Below are 17,483 nucleotides of genomic sequence, written 5' to 3' on the forward strand. Positions count from 1 at the left end.
CATTTCCCAGCTCTGCACATGCTTTGGGAGGCAAGGCTCTGTGTACACCTCACCTAGATCTCTGCCTCATGCACCTTGCTATATGTACACTGTATTCCCCAGTTCCATCTGCTTGGCTTGTCTCCCTCACCCACCAACATATTACATACAGGGGTCCAGGAGTCTGTCCCTGTAAGAATCCTACAGGCCTATATGCTATTCTCTTGGGGGTTTGTCCTAGGTAGGTAACACGCAGGAATGGAGATACTGGGTACCCACAGACAGGCATATGCAAACTGCTCCTTTTCCTAACTCTTTTTATCCCACAGAAAGGGGTCTTCAGAATCTGGCCATCTTTGGGCTACTCTAGCCTTATGCTTCCACCCTTGATATTCCTAACCTGTAGGGCAGAAGAGTGGGTAGGTAGTAAGAGTGCGTTCCCACTGTAGATGATGAGGTTGTCCTGTGTTTGATTTTCCTCCAGCCTTCAAGCCCCTTTCGGAGGTACCACCTCTCTCTGGAATTGCAAGAGAAGGTCCCAGTCCCTCACTGAATGTCTATCCACCAAGGCTTCCCAGGGAGGTGGGTGACTGTGGGCTGATCACACCATCAGTGAACCCAGAAGCCACTCACAGGTTTGAAAAAAACTTTAATTGGCTTTTGTCTCCAGAACTCTCTACCCATGCCTGGGCTCTAGGGTTCCTGGACTTGGATCTCCAGTTTGAGGGTTCATACCAGACAGAGAATGTGCAAGCAGATGCTAGATCTCCCACATAAGGCGGAGAATCTCCCTGGCAAGGGAGCCCAGGGGTGGCGCCTCCCTCCTGCCAAAAGCATGCGGGGGGTCACAATGCTGCTCTTTTCCATGGGGAACACCAGGACTCGCTCGTCCCCACTGGTGGGCTGTGGGCTGCAGGCATGTGGGCCTAGGAGTCACTGCAGCGGCGGCAAGGAATGGGGACCAGGCACTGGTGCTGACAGCGTGGAATGGTCAAACAGTGGGTTGCGCACCTCCATCTCCCCTGTCTGTGAAGATACTGGGTCAAGCTCCTGGTAGCAAGGCCTGAGACAAGATGAGAGGAAACCCCAGCAGAAACCCCCCTCCACACCCTTGGGGCACTCACTGGCGCCAGGCCTGGGCACTCATACACAGTGAAGTCGCCATCTTCATTCTCCTCATCGGAGGAAGCTGACTCCAGTTCCTTTGGAGGTTCCTTATGCCTGGTGGGAGCAAAATAGCTGGGTCCTCTGTGCCTCTCCAAGGAACAGGGGCCCAGAGGCAGGTGCTCAATGTATTGTTGCCCTGGGTAGGGGCCATAGGCTGGGGTGCGGGGGCAGAGAGTAAGAGGTTTCGAGCAGGTAGGGAAGGATGACCAGGTGAGGTGTGGGTGGGGCACAGGTGCAGGAGAAAAGTGGCCACTTCAGACCAGGACGCTCACCGTTCTAGGCACAGCATCTGCTGTCTCTGGTGCTGATAATGGTACATCTCAGCACTGTGTGCCAGCCGCTGATCCCCAGGCTGTGGAAGAGGCAAAATCTTAAGCACATGTTGGGGTGCACAGAATAAAAGCGTGCCTGTGCCTGCTGGGCGGTGGTGGCGCACGCCTTTAATCCCAGCACTCGGGAGGCAGAGGCAGGAGGATTTCTGAGTTCGAGGCCAGCCTGGTCTACAAAGTGAGTTCCAGGACAGCCAAGACTATACAGAGAAACCCTGTCTCAAACAAACAAACAAACAAAAATCGTGCCTGTGGATGCAGAGCTACGCACCGAGACTCGTGGTGTTGAAGGTGAAGTGGGCCCCTTAGCTGTGGCAGCATAGTCAGCCTTCTGAGTCAGGCGGATCTCTCGCTGAAGCCTGAAGTAGTTTGAGGTTGAGAGTGTTGTTATGGACCTGAAGGTCAGATCTTACCCACCAACTGGAGTCTGAAGCTCACCTACACCAGCAGAGGGCTGCCACAGCCAGGGCAGCTGAGCTTGCCAAGCAGAAAGCCAGGATCAGCACTGTGGGAGAAAGGGGCAATATGGAGGAGCCTGAGAGTCCCCCATCTACCTCCCCTAGGGCCATCACATGTCTATACTTTGTTGCCAACCTGGACCTACCAAGGGTGAGGCCATTCCCATGCCTTCCCTGGGGCTCCAGCGGGGACATCTGCACAGGTCCAGAGGATGCCCGGGAACTCAAGGAAGTATGGGGTATAGGTGAAGAGGTTCCATGAGTAGAGGGGAGCCCGGGCTCCAGTCGTTGACCCCACTGTGAGAATCCCAGGGTAGCTGCTAAAGTCAGGCATATACATGTAGTCAGCAGGACTTGGCCTTTGGTTGAAGAAACAGGATCGGGATAGTGTGCATGGGGTTGGGGTGGGGGTGGGACTCCTTACCAGGCTCCAGGAGCTTCTGCGAAGCCTCAAGCAAGGGCTGTGTGGTCAGCCTTGAGTGCCCCGCCTCCTTCTCCTTCAGCGCCAGTTCCTGGGCCAGAGAATCGATCTCCTCTTCCAGTCTGGGCTGGGGCAGGCCCTCCCCTGAGGAGTGTGATGGGCCAACATATACAGAGGCACCCAACCCTTGACAATACCCTGCAGCAAGCAGCCTCCGGAGATGGAGGGTCCCATCCAAAGTTTCACTATCTTGGTTTCCATGGTGACAACTGAGGAAGCTTCTTTGACTCAGAGGTGGGGGAGGGTAGGGAAGAGGAGAAAAGTGGAGAGGAAGGCTAGGGTGTGTGCAGAGACCCACAAGAAGATAAAGGAATGGAAACCTCATCCTAACTAGTGTGCAGAGAGGGGTGGTCAGAGTGCTGGGAGTCAATACCCATCCTACCTCTCCCACCCCCAGGCACCTGCTCTGCCTAAGAGAAAGAAGACAGGAAGCCCTGAAGGGATAGAGGAATGTCAAAGCACACCTGAACATGTAGGCTCCTCCCAGGCCTTCAGAAAAGAAGTTGCCTGCAGCGGTGGGCTGGGGGTAGGGTGGACCCTGACTGGTTCTCCCTTAATACCCCACAGTCCAGAGAGAAGCTCCCAAGCTCAGCGCACTGTGGCATGGTGCATGCCCTTTAATCCCAGTATTTGGGAGGCAAAGACAGATGGATCTCTGTGGGTTCCAAGGTCAGCCTGGTCTACAGAGTGAGTTCCAGGATACCTAGGGCTACACAGAGAAACCCTGCCTTGAAAAACCAAAGCCCAAAATAAAAAGCTCCCACACAGGACTCAATCTTCAGCTTTCTTCCCAGGAAGCATGGCTGGCCGCATCCCCAGCACCTCGCAGGTAAAGCCCTCATCACTCCTGAAGAGGCATCTGGATACACTGAAGGACAGTGGCCACCACCATGGGGATGGCACCTCCCAACATGCTGAGTGGGGAGTGAGGGGACAGGATAAGTGATCAAGAGAGAAGAGCAGGTTGCCTAGAGGGTGCAAGAGTAGACAGCTGGAAGGGCTTTGGGAGATCTGTCATGGTCCAAGCCTAAGAGTCTGACCTCTCGGCCTCCTCCTGGGGTCATCCCTTACCCTGGAGGACCCAGCAGCCATAGGTCTCAGCCTAGTCCAACACTGCCTCAGCAACATCTTGAAAGGATGGAGGGGCTTGTCACTCTGGTCTTGGATTTGAGCATTCCATGATGCTCAGAGGTATGGGTGGCCACTATCACAGAGCTTTAGGATCCTTAGGTATGGACCATAGGGCAGGGGAGGGAGGGAGGAAACACATGCCACGCATCCATTTCCCCTAACTCTATACTCTGCCATACCAGAAGATAGGTGTTTTCTTGGCACACAGAACCCTCGCTGGTCTTCCTGGAAGGACTGAAGGCATGGTCCACAGGCATGTGCCCCTGGTGGGCATTTTGCCCGCCTCTTCAGTGCACAATCCAGGCTTCCAGGACAGGTGGTAGCATCTGAGTAAGAAGCAGAGGCAGGGCCCATCATAATCCATTTGGCCGACCTCCTACTGCAGCAGCTCTGCTTAGAACCCTTCCTCCACAGAGCTGGCCAGGTTGAGCTCTAATCATTCCCTGGTTTCCTATTGCCACGTCTCAGAGTCAGGAAGCATCAGTCCCAAATCTTACGGGAACTATCCTGCCCCACCCACTCCCCACAGTCTTGCTCCCAGGCCTAAGCCTTATGCTTAAAGGATAAACCGACCCTAAATGTCCAGTCAGCTCTCCAAGGCTCGGTTTTGACCTTTGTGTGGCCCAGAGCGAGCCAGGACCTTTCATTCAGATCGCCAACTGAGCTCTGTTCTCTCTTTGGTTCTGGAGGAGCAAAGGATGCTGCATAGACATTTCTCCTAAACATTGGTGCTCCTCTCTAGACCCCCAGCACATAATCCTATAACCTTCGAGTTAGTCTGGTAGTCCACAGAACAAATGCTCAGTCTAGAAGACAGTGGCTGTCTCTGCATAGCCTTTGTCTTCATGGCACTGGGGTTTGGGAGACCTAAGATGCCACTGGCTTAGATACAATGAGGGCATTGAAAGGCCTGGGCTGATCGGTATTGGGGATGCCAGTCTAGGTCATAGTTCTGAGTCACATTTTTGTCGCTTGGGCCCCAGAGCACAATGTTCTCTTGCCAAACAGTCCTATCCTGATGCAGCTACATAGAGCAGTGAGCTTTATGCCTCAGTTTCTCCTATGGGGTATACACTTTCAGTTGCTTCAGAGGTAAGGAATAATCCCAGCCTGGAACTTTGGTCTCTGTCTTGGGAAGCCAGCAGGGCCAAGGAAATACCCAGCGGGACCATCAACTGCCTGTGTCTCTGGCCAACCAGTTCCTTCCACTGCACGCTGCAGGCAATGCTGTGGGCCCCATGGGATGTGTTAACCATATCCTTCTACAGACTTTGGCTTAGTTTCCTTTGTTTTTGTTTTTGTTTTGGGGGGGTTTCATTTTTTGTTTTATGGTTTTTGGTTTTCCAAGATAGGGTTTCTCTGTGTAGCCCTGGCTGTTCTGGAACTAACTTTATAGACCAGGCTGGCCTCGAACTCAGAAATCCGCCTGCCTCTGCCTCCCAAGTGCAGGGATTAAAGGCGTGTGCCACCAATCATTACTTTCCTTTGTAATCTGACACTCTATATCTCCTGCAAAGAAGTTCCAGAAGCTCTGGTGGCACACTGAATCCCGGGCTAGGCACCTTCTGTCCACCATAGACTGTCAGCAGCCTCCAGGAACAGCAATCTGAGCTTGGGACTTGAGAGAGTTAAACAGCATTGTGCTAGGAGGCTTACACGGGCTCCACCCACCAGCTGGGCTCCAGGGAGGCAGACAGTCCCTGCCCCTGGTGCTAACAACCTAGTCAGACCTATACTAGAGGTGTAGCACAATGCTGGCTTTGAGCTGTAGGGCCTCCCTAGCCCACCTATTGTTTTATCTTAGATAGAAAGTCCCTCTCCAGCCTGGGTCTCAGAACCAATGGCAGCTGCAAAGTAACTGCTTTTCTAACCATGCTAGGCTACCGGCCCTCCCTGGGCACTAAGTGTGATAAGGGGACACTTAGTATGGGGCCATGCCAAGTCTCTGCATTCAGCTACAGAGGCCAGTGGGCAGAGGCCAGCACATGCCCAGGGCTTCAGTACTGTGCCTTAGTCCCATCCATGAGGGGTGTCCACCAGGGAGGCAGGCTATTTAGCATCTCTGGTAAGGCCCAGTCTGGAACTCCACCCTCTTCAAGAATCTCTTCCAGTCATGCCAACCTTCAGTCCAGTTCTTGGGTTGCTTGCCCAGCTCTTAAGGTCCCACATCCAGACCGATCTTATTAGAGTCCACATACCAGTCACCTCTCCATGCCCTCAGCTTCCTCATCTGTAAGCTGGGCTCAAAGCAGCTCCCACACATAGTTCCAGAAGAACTCAGTGAACATATGGGCAACCTCTCCCACTTCACTCCCCTCGGGGAGATACAATTTGGATCCTGTGGCTTCAGGACCCATCTGTCAAGAATGCTCTCCCAGAGCCAGGCAGTAGTGGCGAATGCCTTTAATCCCAGCACTTGGGAGGCAGAGGCAGACATTGAGGCCAGCCTGGTCTACAGAGTGAGTTCAGGACAGCCAGGCTACACAGAGAAACCATCTCGAAAAAAAAGAAAATGTTCTCCCAGTCAGGGAGTCACACTCTTCTAACAGTCACTACACAGACCTCAGACAGTGGTGCATGCCCTCCAGGGCAGGGGATGGGGCAGCTTGACCCCACTAAGTTGGAACAAGACCCTAGGCCTGGAACCCTTAAGACTTTCCATGAGAACCCCTCTACACACACACACACACACACACACACACACACACACACGACAGGGCTGACAGGCAAGGCCCACAGACACCAGGAACAACCCTGCCAACGGGAAGCCCCAGAGATACAGAAACAAAGACACAGGATCCCCCTGATGGGCCACCAGAAACCAGATGGCTGCAGACCCAAAGACACACACCAGACTGATTCAGGGACCCAGAGACAAAGACCCAAAGCGCATGAAATCTACATTCACCTCCAAGGACCCGAGAGAAGATTCATCTAGCATGGCCTTCAACGGGCCTGACCTGTTTACCCAATCCATGCCCAGCGGACCGGGCCTGCCTGGCCTGTGGGCCTGGGTAAGGCCGGGGCGGTGGCAGGGAAAACCAGGGCGGCGCCGGGGGCAGGATTCTCCGCCCCGCAATCCCAGCCCCGGAGCGCCCAACAGCCTGCGCCCAGAGCGCTCGCTCACCCGGGCGGCGGGCGGTGGCACCATTCAGGGCCGCTCCTAGGATGAGGCCGGAGAGCAGCAGCCGCAGCAGCCGCAGGTGCCGCGGGGAAGGCGGAGGGACGGGCGTCGCCATGCTTCAGCGCCGCCACCCGGGCAGCATGGCACCCCACGGCCCCGGGCTCGGTACCCACTCCGGGAACTGCGACTAGAGAAGCCGGGAAGCGAGAGGGGCGGAGGAGGAAGAGGAAAAGAGGAGGCGGTGGCGCTGACGTTGCGGCAATGGATCCGGGATGGGATGGAGGCGCGGCGGCCAGAGAAAAGTGTCGGGAGTGCGCCTGCGCGCTCCACCTGCGGGGGCGGGACATCTCCTCTTGTCTGAGCCCCCTCCCTCTGCATCCTGTTGGGGGGTCCCCTTTTGTCAGGCGTCTGAGGTCTGAGTGCTTCAGGCCCTCTAGCCTCTACAGCAGGATGCCTCCTCATTCATTACCCAAGAATCTGACTTGGAATTGACTAACGGTGGACGTCCCCAGGATGCACGCCTTCTTCTTAGTAGTCCGACTGCCAACCCCTCACCACTCACCCTGTTAGAATGGAGGATCTTAGACTAGGGGAACACCAGGGACAAATCCTGGCTATGTAGACTAGGCTGACTGTTACAGGTTTGCAAAATGTATCCCACAAAGGATAAAGAGGTGTATAGAGAGAGATATACAGGTGTACTCAGAGACGTACCCGGGCTTTCTAAAGCCACGAAGAAAAGCACACAAGAGGCTCACAAGATCAAGTCAGACTCGCCCCCGAATGGTACCACCAGGGGGCGAGAGTAACTTGACGTTGTTGACAGTTGTCTGGGAGCTGTCCAAGGTGGTCATGATCCCAGGTAATGGCTTTCAGCTCCCTTGAGTCACACAACATGGAACATACATGGTGCCTAGTGATCACCATTCATGTGCAGTCCCCTGTGAGCACACTCCACCCCCGCCAGAGACCTCCCCCTGGTTGAGTCATGAAGGCAATATTGAAGCTCAGTGTGGTGGTTCGTGCCTTTAATCTCATCTCTCAAGATGCTGAGACCAGCCTGATCTACATATCGAGTTCCAGGACAGTCATGAATATATAATGAGACCCTGTCTTAAGAATGAAAACCAGGCCTGGACGATGGTGGTGCACCCGGAGGCAGAAGCAAGCAGATCTCTGTAAATTCAAGGCCAGCCAGGTCTACAGAGTAAGTTCCAGGACAGCCAAGGTTACACAGAGACCCTGTCACATGCAAAAAAAAAACCCACAAAAACCACACACAGAGAAAAGAACAAGGTTCACAAACTTAAAGAGGAGACTGTCAGTGCAGGTTTATACATTTATCAAATGATTCTCTCTCTCTCTCTCTCTCTCTCTCTCTCTCTCTCTCTCTGTGTGTGTGTGTGTGTGTGTGTGTGCGTGCGCGCGCATGCGCTCACTGGCGGCTACCATCCCAACCCAGCCCTCAAGAGGCATGAACTGAACAGAAATAGTCTGAGCTAATTTTCCATAAAAGAAGCAAGGGAGAAGTCCACACTTTTTTTTTTTTTTCCCCAAGACAGGGTTCCTCTGTATAGCACTGGCTGTCCTGGAACTCACTTTGTAGACCAGGCTGGCCTCGAACTCAGAAATCTGCCTGCCTCTGCCTCCGGAGTGATGGGATTAAAGGGATGCGCCACTACGCCGGCGGGGCTACACTTTTCCACCTACAGAAACTTAGGCTGTGGGATGCAGGTGCCTCTGATCTTTAGGTCTACTGATACTTCAAGTGTAAGTTGGGGGGGAAAAAAAACTTGGAGTGCAGCCTCAATTCCTATGGATGTCATCAAGGGTTCTCTGAGTCAGAGAAAACTCAGATTCAGGGACAACCCCAGACCAGTGTAGGTAGGAGTGCCTCCATTACCTCGGGTCTGGTACAGAAAGGGAGGAAGCAAGAAAAGTGCTGACTTGGGACCAGGTTTTATCCGGATAGCCAACACAGCTGGCAGGAGGAACGAGCAACAAAGGATGCCCCACCCTATGGACACTTCACTGCTCTAGGAAAAAATCTTTTATTACAATTGTTTTTACAAGTAGGCATGGAGCTGACTCCTAGCCTGTAGACTCTGGTGCTTGCCTTTCTAAAGGCCCAGACAGAAAGTACCCAGGGTCCCGAAGATCAGAACAGAGGCTCCACTCGGAATGGACCTCACCCTGAGTCGCAGGCTAAGAGACCTGACATCCCAGGAAGAGAGCGGAGGATTAATTGAGAACACTCAGGGCTGCCCACGTAGACTTTCTGTGAGTGTAGATAAGGACCGTCCAGGCTGCTTCAGGGTCAGAGATGCCCTCGGGAAGAGAGATAGCAGGGAGCTGGGAGAAGCTCCCAGCGCACCCCTAGAGGGCGCCTGGGGACTTGGCAGAGCGCACCTGGCGCAAGAGCAGGACCAACGCCGCCAAGATCAGGACTGTGAAGAGCAGCAGGAGAGCAACCCAGGAGCTGAAGTGGGTGCCCTTACGTAGTCCTGGGAGGTCAGCGGGAATCAGGTTGGTCAAATTCAGCATATAGCCCAGCGCCCAGCCGACAGCGGTGTCTGCCGCCTAAGAGAGGGCGTGGCATCAGCCTCAAAGAGACCGCACGCGGAATCCTCCTGACCCCGCCATTTACCCACCTTCTTTTCGAAGACCACTCTGCTGAAAGAGCGCTCATCGAAGCGATAACCACGGCTCAATAGCTGATGTATGAACATGGCTACAGCGCAGTAGTCAGGCAGGCGGGTCTGCTGTCCGGGTACTCGGGCCTGAAGCTAAGAACACCACGAGAAGCTACGGGCCCCCAAGGTCCAGCATCCCCCTCCCCCTACAGCTCAGGCCAAGAAAGGCATGCACAGGAAATACACAGAAAGACCTAGTTCAAAACGCCCTTCCCAGGCAGACACTCCTCTGGGATAAACCTCGTGACTGCTGGAAGGCCTTGTGTTCTCCCCTCCCAACAGCTGGATGAGGAGGACAGCAAGGGTGGCCACCAGAAAAATAGAGGATAGCAGCATTCTTGCATCATAATTAAAGGAACAGGCGTCCAGGTTTAAGTGTTGCTCTCTGACCAACTGGCCCCACTTTTTTGAGACCTTCCTGGGTGCCTAAGATTAGAGGAACTTATTTCTCTAGGAGACATGGTGGCCACCTCACACTCCAGCTATCAGGGCCTCTCTATTCTTTCTGGAACTACTGTTCAGCCCGTGTCCAGGCCCAGTTTTCAATTTCTCCAGGCATACCCCAATCCCTGCTGAGTCTCTCTGTGTCTTCCTCTCCCACAAGTGGGACACTCGTTCCCACGCTTTGTCCTAGACACCTGCCTTTCTGTCCCTTTCTACTTTGAGGTCCTGTTGTCACAGAGGCGTTGCAATTCCTGTTCTACGTGTTCCATACCTTGATTTGTAGGATCAAACTCTGAGGAGACCACTGAAAATTTAGCTTACTCAGCCCCAAGCTCCCCACTTAAGCCCGGCTACTTCTTGAGGTAGTCAGCAATCTGAAATGACTGAGTCTCTCTATGGTGAGATAAATTGAAGGGGAAAGTGTCCTACCCAGATGTGGAGAATATGGGGACAGGCCTCACCTCAGCCCAGGTCTGGTTGCAGGTGGTCTCTGTGGCATCCTCCAGCTGCTTCAGGGTTCCCACAGGCAGCCCCATCACTGTCTTCAGGAAGTCTACAGTATAGTAGAAAGCAGAAAAGGCCTGTGGGAGAAAAGGGTGTGCAGTCACCGTGTCACCACATGCTTAGGGTCTCCCGTCCCCACATCCATCCACCCGGACTCACTATGAAGTTCCCAGCCACGGGAGGCTGGAAGACCCCATTGAAGGAGCATTGGGAAAAGGGACAGGAGGAGATGTTGAAGAGCCCAGAGACGAGGTCACGACAGAGGGCAGCGTTGCTGGTCCCTGACAGGCTGACAGTGGCACTGCTGTTGAAGGTCTGGGGACGCTGACCCATAGTGCATGGAGACTGGTAGACTTCCCGGAGCAGCACTTGGGTGGAGTAGCCCTTTGGCCAGCAGGGGTGGAAGCGATGGATCTGGGGAGTTAGTGAGAGTACAGATAGAATTCCCCACTCGAGCCATTGCCTTCCACCCCACCGCAGAGAGGCAGCATGATGAACTGTTCATAAGTCCAACTTGGGCAGCATCATTTTTGTGTTTGTGAACAACCATGGCAACCGTTACCTGATGGACAAACAGCAAACCTTTTGGCCAGGTATTCAAGGTTCTGAGATAACTCCCTGGCTCTCCTAATTCTCACCCCCCCCCCATTCCTAGCTCTTTATACCACCAAGTTCCTCTCTGCCTGTCTTCAAGCTGAGGCACACCTAGCTGAAGAAGCTAGATGTTGTTTGAGGCTAAAGGCAGACATCATCATGGAGACAGAAACCCACTGTGGGCCTCACTGCTATGTGTATAGCCATGGGGAAAGGAGGCCTCTCTTAAGGTTCCTGAGCTCAGTATGAGTTGCTTTTTGGCCCTGCCCTGTTGCCTTTTGTCCCTTCTCCCTCCCTTCCTCCAGAAGGCACCAGTATGGTGTTGTGGTTGAGTTTGTAGACACACCTGGAGGGCACTGGCCAGAAGCCTCTGGAGAACCTGGTCCCGGCCATAGCAGAGGAAGCTATGGGTATAGACACGGTAATGCTGGCCATAGAGCCGCAAATGGACCTCATTATCTGGATCTTCAGATGGACTGGTTGTCTCAAAGGTGATCTGTGTTGAGGCACCCCCAAGGTCCATGGCCCCCAGTGTTCCCTTCCTTGGCCGTATCCACCGGCCTACCCAGCCATACTGTGGAGAACAGAGGTTGGATTAAGACTGTGAGCTAGCAAGGCTGGCAGGACCCCAGGTTCTTTGGGCTGCAGGGCCCACCTTGATGAAGTTCTCCAGCAGGTAGTTGGCAGTCACCCAGCCAAACACCCCTTCATCCTGTCCCGAGAGGATGCGGGCACCACGGAAGTCAAAGGGGTACCGTGTGAGCGTCTGTGTCACTGCCTCCAGCACCTTGGCTGTGGCCTCTGGGCTGGTGAGGCTGTGGAATGGGGGGAGGGGGACTCTGATGGAGCTCATCCCAGGTGCCCTCTGCCAGGCTTGCCCTCCTGAGAGCTTGCTCTGGGAGGAGAGTTCTACTCTGCTGAAGAGCTGTGCAGGCCCCTGGGTATAAGTACTCACTTGAGTAGGCGCATGCCTGCTGTAGCTCCCAGGTAGAGTGGAGTGCTGGCATATCTGTCTTTGGGCACATCCCGAAGTGCCTGTTCAAGACATTCAACCAGACTCTGGCCTGCCCTAGAAGGGTCATTTGCGTAGCTTGAGATGCCACCACCTAGAGGGAACAAAGAGTTGGTCCCAGGCTTGGTGGACAGTTTCCAGCATACACTATTGAAGCTATTTAGACACACCTTCCCAAATTGGACACAAAGGGTCCAGGTGCCACCCAGAGTCTCTGATGCTGCCGCCTCCTAGTAGCTGTGAGCACAGGTGCCAGTAGAAAGACTTGGGCATTGTCAGCCTAGCCTAGCATCCACAGAACCTACAAGGATACACCCTTAGGTCTTCAGAGGCCCACCTGCCTCATCTATAGTGTAGAGACCTGTTTTGGGTCATTAAACCCCAAGGCTTCCACCTGCTCCCTAGGGCTTCAGTTTTAGAACATAAAGTACCCACAGCCCCTCCCAGGTCACTCCAGAGAAGCCAGATTCTCCTTTTGAATTCCTGGCTTGAAATGAGCCCCACCTAGCAACAAGCAGAGGGGGAATAACCATTTGGGCCTGCAAAGCTAAGACTGAACAGGAAGCCAAGACCATGCTCACCTCGAACATCGCAAGAGCTGTGCTGGCCCACGATACCTGTGTCATTTTCCTTGTCTGCTGGCCACTTGTAGACAAACATGGATGTGTGTGAAGAGCCAGCATCCAGAACGATGCCATACTGTGGATGGATGTGGTAGGTTAGCCTGAGGGGTGTAGGGCTCCTCTCACACTCCAGCCCTCCATTCCCAACAGATATGTATCACATTACACACTGAAGCTCAGGGTCAGCCCAGAGCATTCACAGCTTGAATGGAAGGGCACTGACTAGGTGACTTCCTGTGGTGATACCCCTCCCCCAGCTGCCTGAGGATGGCACTGACAGGCACCAGAAAGTAGACATCTTGGCACCTGAGGGGCGGGCTGTGCCAGGGGCAGAGGGTCCCATCTGGAACTTTGCTCTATTTAGGAGAGGCAAACATAAAGGCTTCTCTTCTTTCCTTCCCCGCTCTCCAGTGTCTGCTGGGACCTTAGCCTAACCATAGGATGTGAAAGTAAGGCCCACTGGGAAAGAAGACTGAGGCTGAATGGAGAAGGTCTCCAATCCATGCCCCTGCCTGGGCCTAAAAGCCAGGAACAGGGAGAGGCTGGTTTTGCAGAGCAGAGAAGGGCATCAGATGGGCCTTCTTTGCAGCTCCAAGGGGCTGGGCTCCAGCTCAGGGAGCCTGGCTGGACACCAACCTGGGGCATATGCCAGTTCTAGCCTGGGAAAGGGCTGCTGCAGTCCTCCTGCACAGCAGAGAACTCCTCCAGAGCCAGGCAGATACAAGGATTCAACTCCCACACCCCACAGCCCATCCCACATGGCTACAGAGCTCTTCCCCTTCCCTTCTAGGTCCCTGGGGCTAAGATGTCTAGTTCCCACGCAAACTCAGCAAAAGACCAACAAACGGTTAAAGGCTTCAGCCTGTGGCCTAAGGCGGCTGAGGATTGGTGATGTAGACCCCTTTAGAACCAGCTAGCTTCCTTTGCCCTCTTTCAAGTGTCACTGGTCAGACCTTAGTCTGAGAGGGGTTGGAGGTACCCAGTGTGTGCTGTCCCTTATCTGGAGCTTTGTCTAGAACCAATGCCCTTCTCTAACGGCGTGCTCGAAATGCTGCCTGGAAATGGCACTGGACTTGGGGCGGGGATTCTTGCCACAGCCCGGGTAGATGGCATGAAGGGAGCAGGAAGAAAGCTCCTCTGCGGCTCTTGCAGCTCCATCGCGAAGCCGAAAGAAGGGAATTCCCATGAACTTTGCCTCCAGTGCCTTGGAGCTCCGGAAGCGTCGCTGTCACCCCGCGGAATCACCCTTCAGTAAAACGAAGTGCGGAATCTAGGACCGGGCCGGAGGCACAGTCCCGCGCTGGTGTGAGAGCGCAGGGCGTTCTGGCGCGCGCCTACAGTCCCAGACAGACACCCCCTAACCCCGAGGCCAGCTGCTTCCCAGCGCCGCAGTGAGCGCGAGCACCTTGAGGGCGGGCGGCTCCCGGACGTCTTGGGTAGGGACGCACAGTAGCAGGAGGCCGGCGAGGCCCACAGCAGCCAGTAGCAGGGGCGGCACCAGTGACACCAACTTTCCAGCCATGGAAGCACGCGGGAGAACACAGCGGGGACCCCGGACAGCAGGCAGCGGGGAGGCCCGGTGGCCCGGGCCCCAGAGTTAGGCTCCGGGGCGGGGCTGTAACCGGCCCCGCCCACGTTAAGGCCCTCCCACCGAGGGACCTGCCCAAAGTCCGCCCTGCCTCTTTGGAAGACTCAGGTGAGTGAAGCGGTGTAGGTGACTCAGCCACACCACCCCTCCTTCCGCAGGTTCTTGGCTTGGTTGCCCCACAGCTATCAGTCACGTTCTTCCTTCCTGTCCACCCAGCATAGGGAATGCCCAGCTCTGTCCTGGAAAAGGATACCCGGTGTTGGGGTTTGGCTGGTTGTCTTGCTGTGCCCTCGGAGCCAAATTTGTTTCTGGCCAGGGAAGGGCAAGCCAGACAGACCCCTTTGTCGATATAATTAAGTTTCAACTACTGGATCGAGGCTCAGAAGGGCACAGGGGTTCAGCATCTGCTTGTGGAGCCAGCACAGGCTGCTGTGACGACTTCTCGAACTAATGATCACCGAGTGTCTCCTCACTGAAAAGGGCAAGGATGACCTGCCATCATATAACACAAACAGAAAATTGAAGGCAGATGAGGCTCTCTGTCTCTCGGGGCCTTGACCACCCCTGCTGCCCTCTTTGCCTAGGAGACAGACACAGAGACCTAAATTGAGGAGGTTACAGGGGAACAGGGGGACAAGTTACATAGGTCTCATCCTACAGAAAAAGTGTTCCAAAGCAAGCTTGCATCTTGGTCAACAAGAAGTTCCTGGACACTGGCTGGGGGTTGGGAAAGTGCTGGCTCTGACCTAACCCTCCCCCTCCTCCTGACCCAGTAAGCTAGGCGAACCAGGCACACAGACAGGACTTCTTGGCCAGCAGCCATGCCTCTTCATGCCCTTACAACATGGGAATTCCAGAAACACAAAGAATCCCATCCATGAGGCAGCAGGGAGCCATGTGGTGAGACCACCAGGGAGCAGGGCTGCCATAGCTGAAGAATAGCCTTTGCTGCTGGCATCAGGGCGATGCCTTGGCTACTGAACAGGCAAGGACAATAGGCCTGGGATTGCTGCCCTGGCTGAGGGTCTGGTGTTTCAGGCCCAGCAAAGGATTCTTTCTTCCAGCTCAGGACCCCAGAGGGGAAGAACCCTGGAGGTGACTCAGTCTCCTCAAAGCCCAGCTTGTGAGACTCCAGAAGGGAATCTCTGGGTGTGGTCAGCACTGGACATGAGGCTCCAGTTTCCTGCTAGCTCTCCCATCCCATGCCCCCCCCCCCAAGTTCTTTTGTCCATTCCTGATAGGCCAGAAGAGGCAGAGGCACCAGAGGCCAGGAAAGGAGGGGACACTGTATGAAAAAGCTGTGGTTCTGGGGAGCTAGCAGCCAATCAGCACCCCTCTTCCAAGCCCAACAGGGCTTCCTGAAGGGCAACTGGGGACCTGAAAAGATGAGACAGAGGTGGGGCAAGACCTCTGATCCCTTCCCTGGGGAAACACTCATGGTCAAGGACCCAGATTAGCCTGCCAAGAAGGGTGGAAGGCTGAGGGCTGGGAACAGCCAGGACAAGCCAGGGCTAAAGGAGGGGCAGTGGCTTTAGTCCCTGGGCAGGGTGGGCTCCAGATGTGTTGTGTGTGTGGCTTGGCTCTGGCTCAAGCAGAGGAATGTGGAGGCCTAGAGTCAGAGCCTCCCTCCCTCCCCTCCCCCTGTTCCTGTTAGACCTGGAATCTTAGCTGCCCTGCCTCAGTTTTCTCACCATGTCAGAAGCTAAAATCCCCCGACCTCTCCCTCCTTCCCTCCTCCTCCTCTTTCTTCTTCTTCTTCTTCTTCTTCTTCTTCTTCTTCTTCTTCTTCTTCTTCTTCTTCTTCTTCTTCTTCTTCTTCTTCTTCTTCTTTCTCTCTCTCTCTCTCTCTCTCTCTCTCTCTCTCTCTCTCTCTCTCTCTCTCCCTCCCTCCCTCCCTCTCTCCCTCTCTTCTTTCCTCTCTTCTTTTTTCTTGTTCTTCCTTTTTTATTTTAATTTACTTTCAGAGAGCCAGAGGTTCAGAGCAAAGGTTAGTGGCGCATACTGCTTCAGCAGGGGATTCAAGTTCAGAGGATTCAAGTACCCACATTAGATGGTTCACAACCTCCTGTAACTCCAGTGTGGGAGTGGGGAGGATCTAATGTCTCTGGGCTTCTTGGGCATCTGCATACAACTGCACAGCCCCACCCCACTCCCAGCTACCGCCAACACACACACACATACTACACACATTAAAACTTTTAAAAAATGAAATAGAATAAGAATTTCTCAGAGCTGGAGAGATGGTTTAGTGGTTAAGAACACTGACTGCTCTTCCAGAGGTCCTGAGCTCAATTCCCAGTGACCACATGGTGGTTCACAACCATCTGTAATGAGATTGGTCCCCTCTCCTGGTGTGCACAAAGACAGCTACAGTGTGCTCATATACATAAAATAAATAAAAACAATTTCTCTACTGTCTTTCTTTTATGTGTATGTGTGTTCTGCCTGCACATATGTGTGTGCCATGTGCATGCCTGATGCCCACGAAGGTCAGGGGAGAGCATGGGGGCTCCTGGAATTGAATTATGGACAGTTTTGAGCTGTGTGGGAGCTGAGAATGAAACCTGAGTCCTCTGGGAGAACAACTAGGGCTCTCAACACTGGAGCCGTTTCTCCAGCCCCATAAAATAAAATCCTTTTGCTGTTGTCATTTTGCTTTGGTTCGGTTTTTGTTTGTTTTCTCAAGACAGGATTCCTCTGTGTAGACCAGGATGGCCTTGAACTCACAGATCAGCCTGCCTCTGCCTCCTGGGTACTAGGATTAAAGGTATGCACCACCAATGCCTAGCTTAATAAACACATTTTAAAAATAAGTATTCTTATGTATATGAGTGTTATATATGTATGGGCAGGAAGATCTAGAACGGAAGCCAGAGATCATGGTGAGCTGCCAGAGGGTGCCAGGAAGTGAGTCTGGGTCCTCTGCAAATGCTCCTAACCATTGAGCCATCTTTCCCATACTCTTTCCCCCCACACACCCCATTAAAAATATTTTTGGTGTATATGTGTGAGTGAGTTGTATATTTATGTGTGAGGAAATGTGTGCACACTGATTAGTCTAAGCTGCTTGGCTAGCAAGCTCCAGGAAGCGACCCATCTCTGCCTCCATAGTGCTGGGATTATAAACATAGGCCACCACACCTACTTTTGCTGTTGCTGTTTTGTTTTATAGGAGCTGAAGATCACACACAGCCCCATCCTCCTGGTGAGCACTGAACAGACTGAGCTTTCCCCCTAGCCTGAGGACTTTTTTCTTTATGAATTCATTTAGTCATTCAGCAAATACTGGGTCCCAGTGCAAGCCAAAGATGGATTCAAGACATACACAGTGAGCAAAGCCTGATCTTGCACTCATG

The 17,483-nt window shown here is 53.7% G+C and overlaps 2 protein-coding genes across 2 annotated transcripts; both read right to left on the minus strand.

Annotated features, from left to right (window-relative positions):
* Nucleotides 1-611: 611 nt before the first annotated feature.
* On the minus strand, nt 612-6,966 carry Npdc1 (neural proliferation, differentiation and control 1). Its single transcript, XM_021155406.2, has 9 exons — nt 6,673-6,966; nt 3,725-3,871; nt 2,358-2,498; nt 2,080-2,253; nt 1,914-1,980; nt 1,747-1,834; nt 1,419-1,498; nt 1,104-1,200; nt 612-1,005 (listed from the first exon to the last, which is right to left on the minus strand). The coding sequence occupies exons 1-9, from the start codon at nt 6,782-6,784 to the stop codon at nt 913-915; spliced, it is 999 nt and encodes a 332-aa protein (XP_021011065.1). The 5' UTR covers nt 6,785-6,966; the 3' UTR covers nt 612-912.
* Nucleotides 6,967-8,704: 1,738 nt separating this feature from the next.
* Nucleotides 8,705-14,152, minus strand: Entpd2 (ectonucleoside triphosphate diphosphohydrolase 2). Its single transcript, XM_021154064.2, has 9 exons — nt 13,945-14,152; nt 12,498-12,615; nt 11,860-12,010; nt 11,560-11,719; nt 11,251-11,478; nt 10,470-10,724; nt 10,268-10,387; nt 9,321-9,455; nt 8,705-9,249 (listed from the first exon to the last, which is right to left on the minus strand). The coding sequence occupies exons 1-9, from the start codon at nt 14,059-14,061 to the stop codon at nt 9,046-9,048; spliced, it is 1,488 nt and encodes a 495-aa protein (XP_021009723.1). The 5' UTR covers nt 14,062-14,152; the 3' UTR covers nt 8,705-9,045.
* Between the last annotated feature and the right edge of the window lie 3,331 nt (nt 14,153-17,483).

The sequence above is a fragment of the Mus caroli genome, unplaced genomic scaffold (assembly GCF_978045245.1).
Source record: "Mus caroli unplaced genomic scaffold, Mus_caroli_1 scaffold_2, whole genome shotgun sequence".
NCBI lineage: Eukaryota > Metazoa > Chordata > Mammalia > Rodentia > Muridae > Mus > Mus caroli.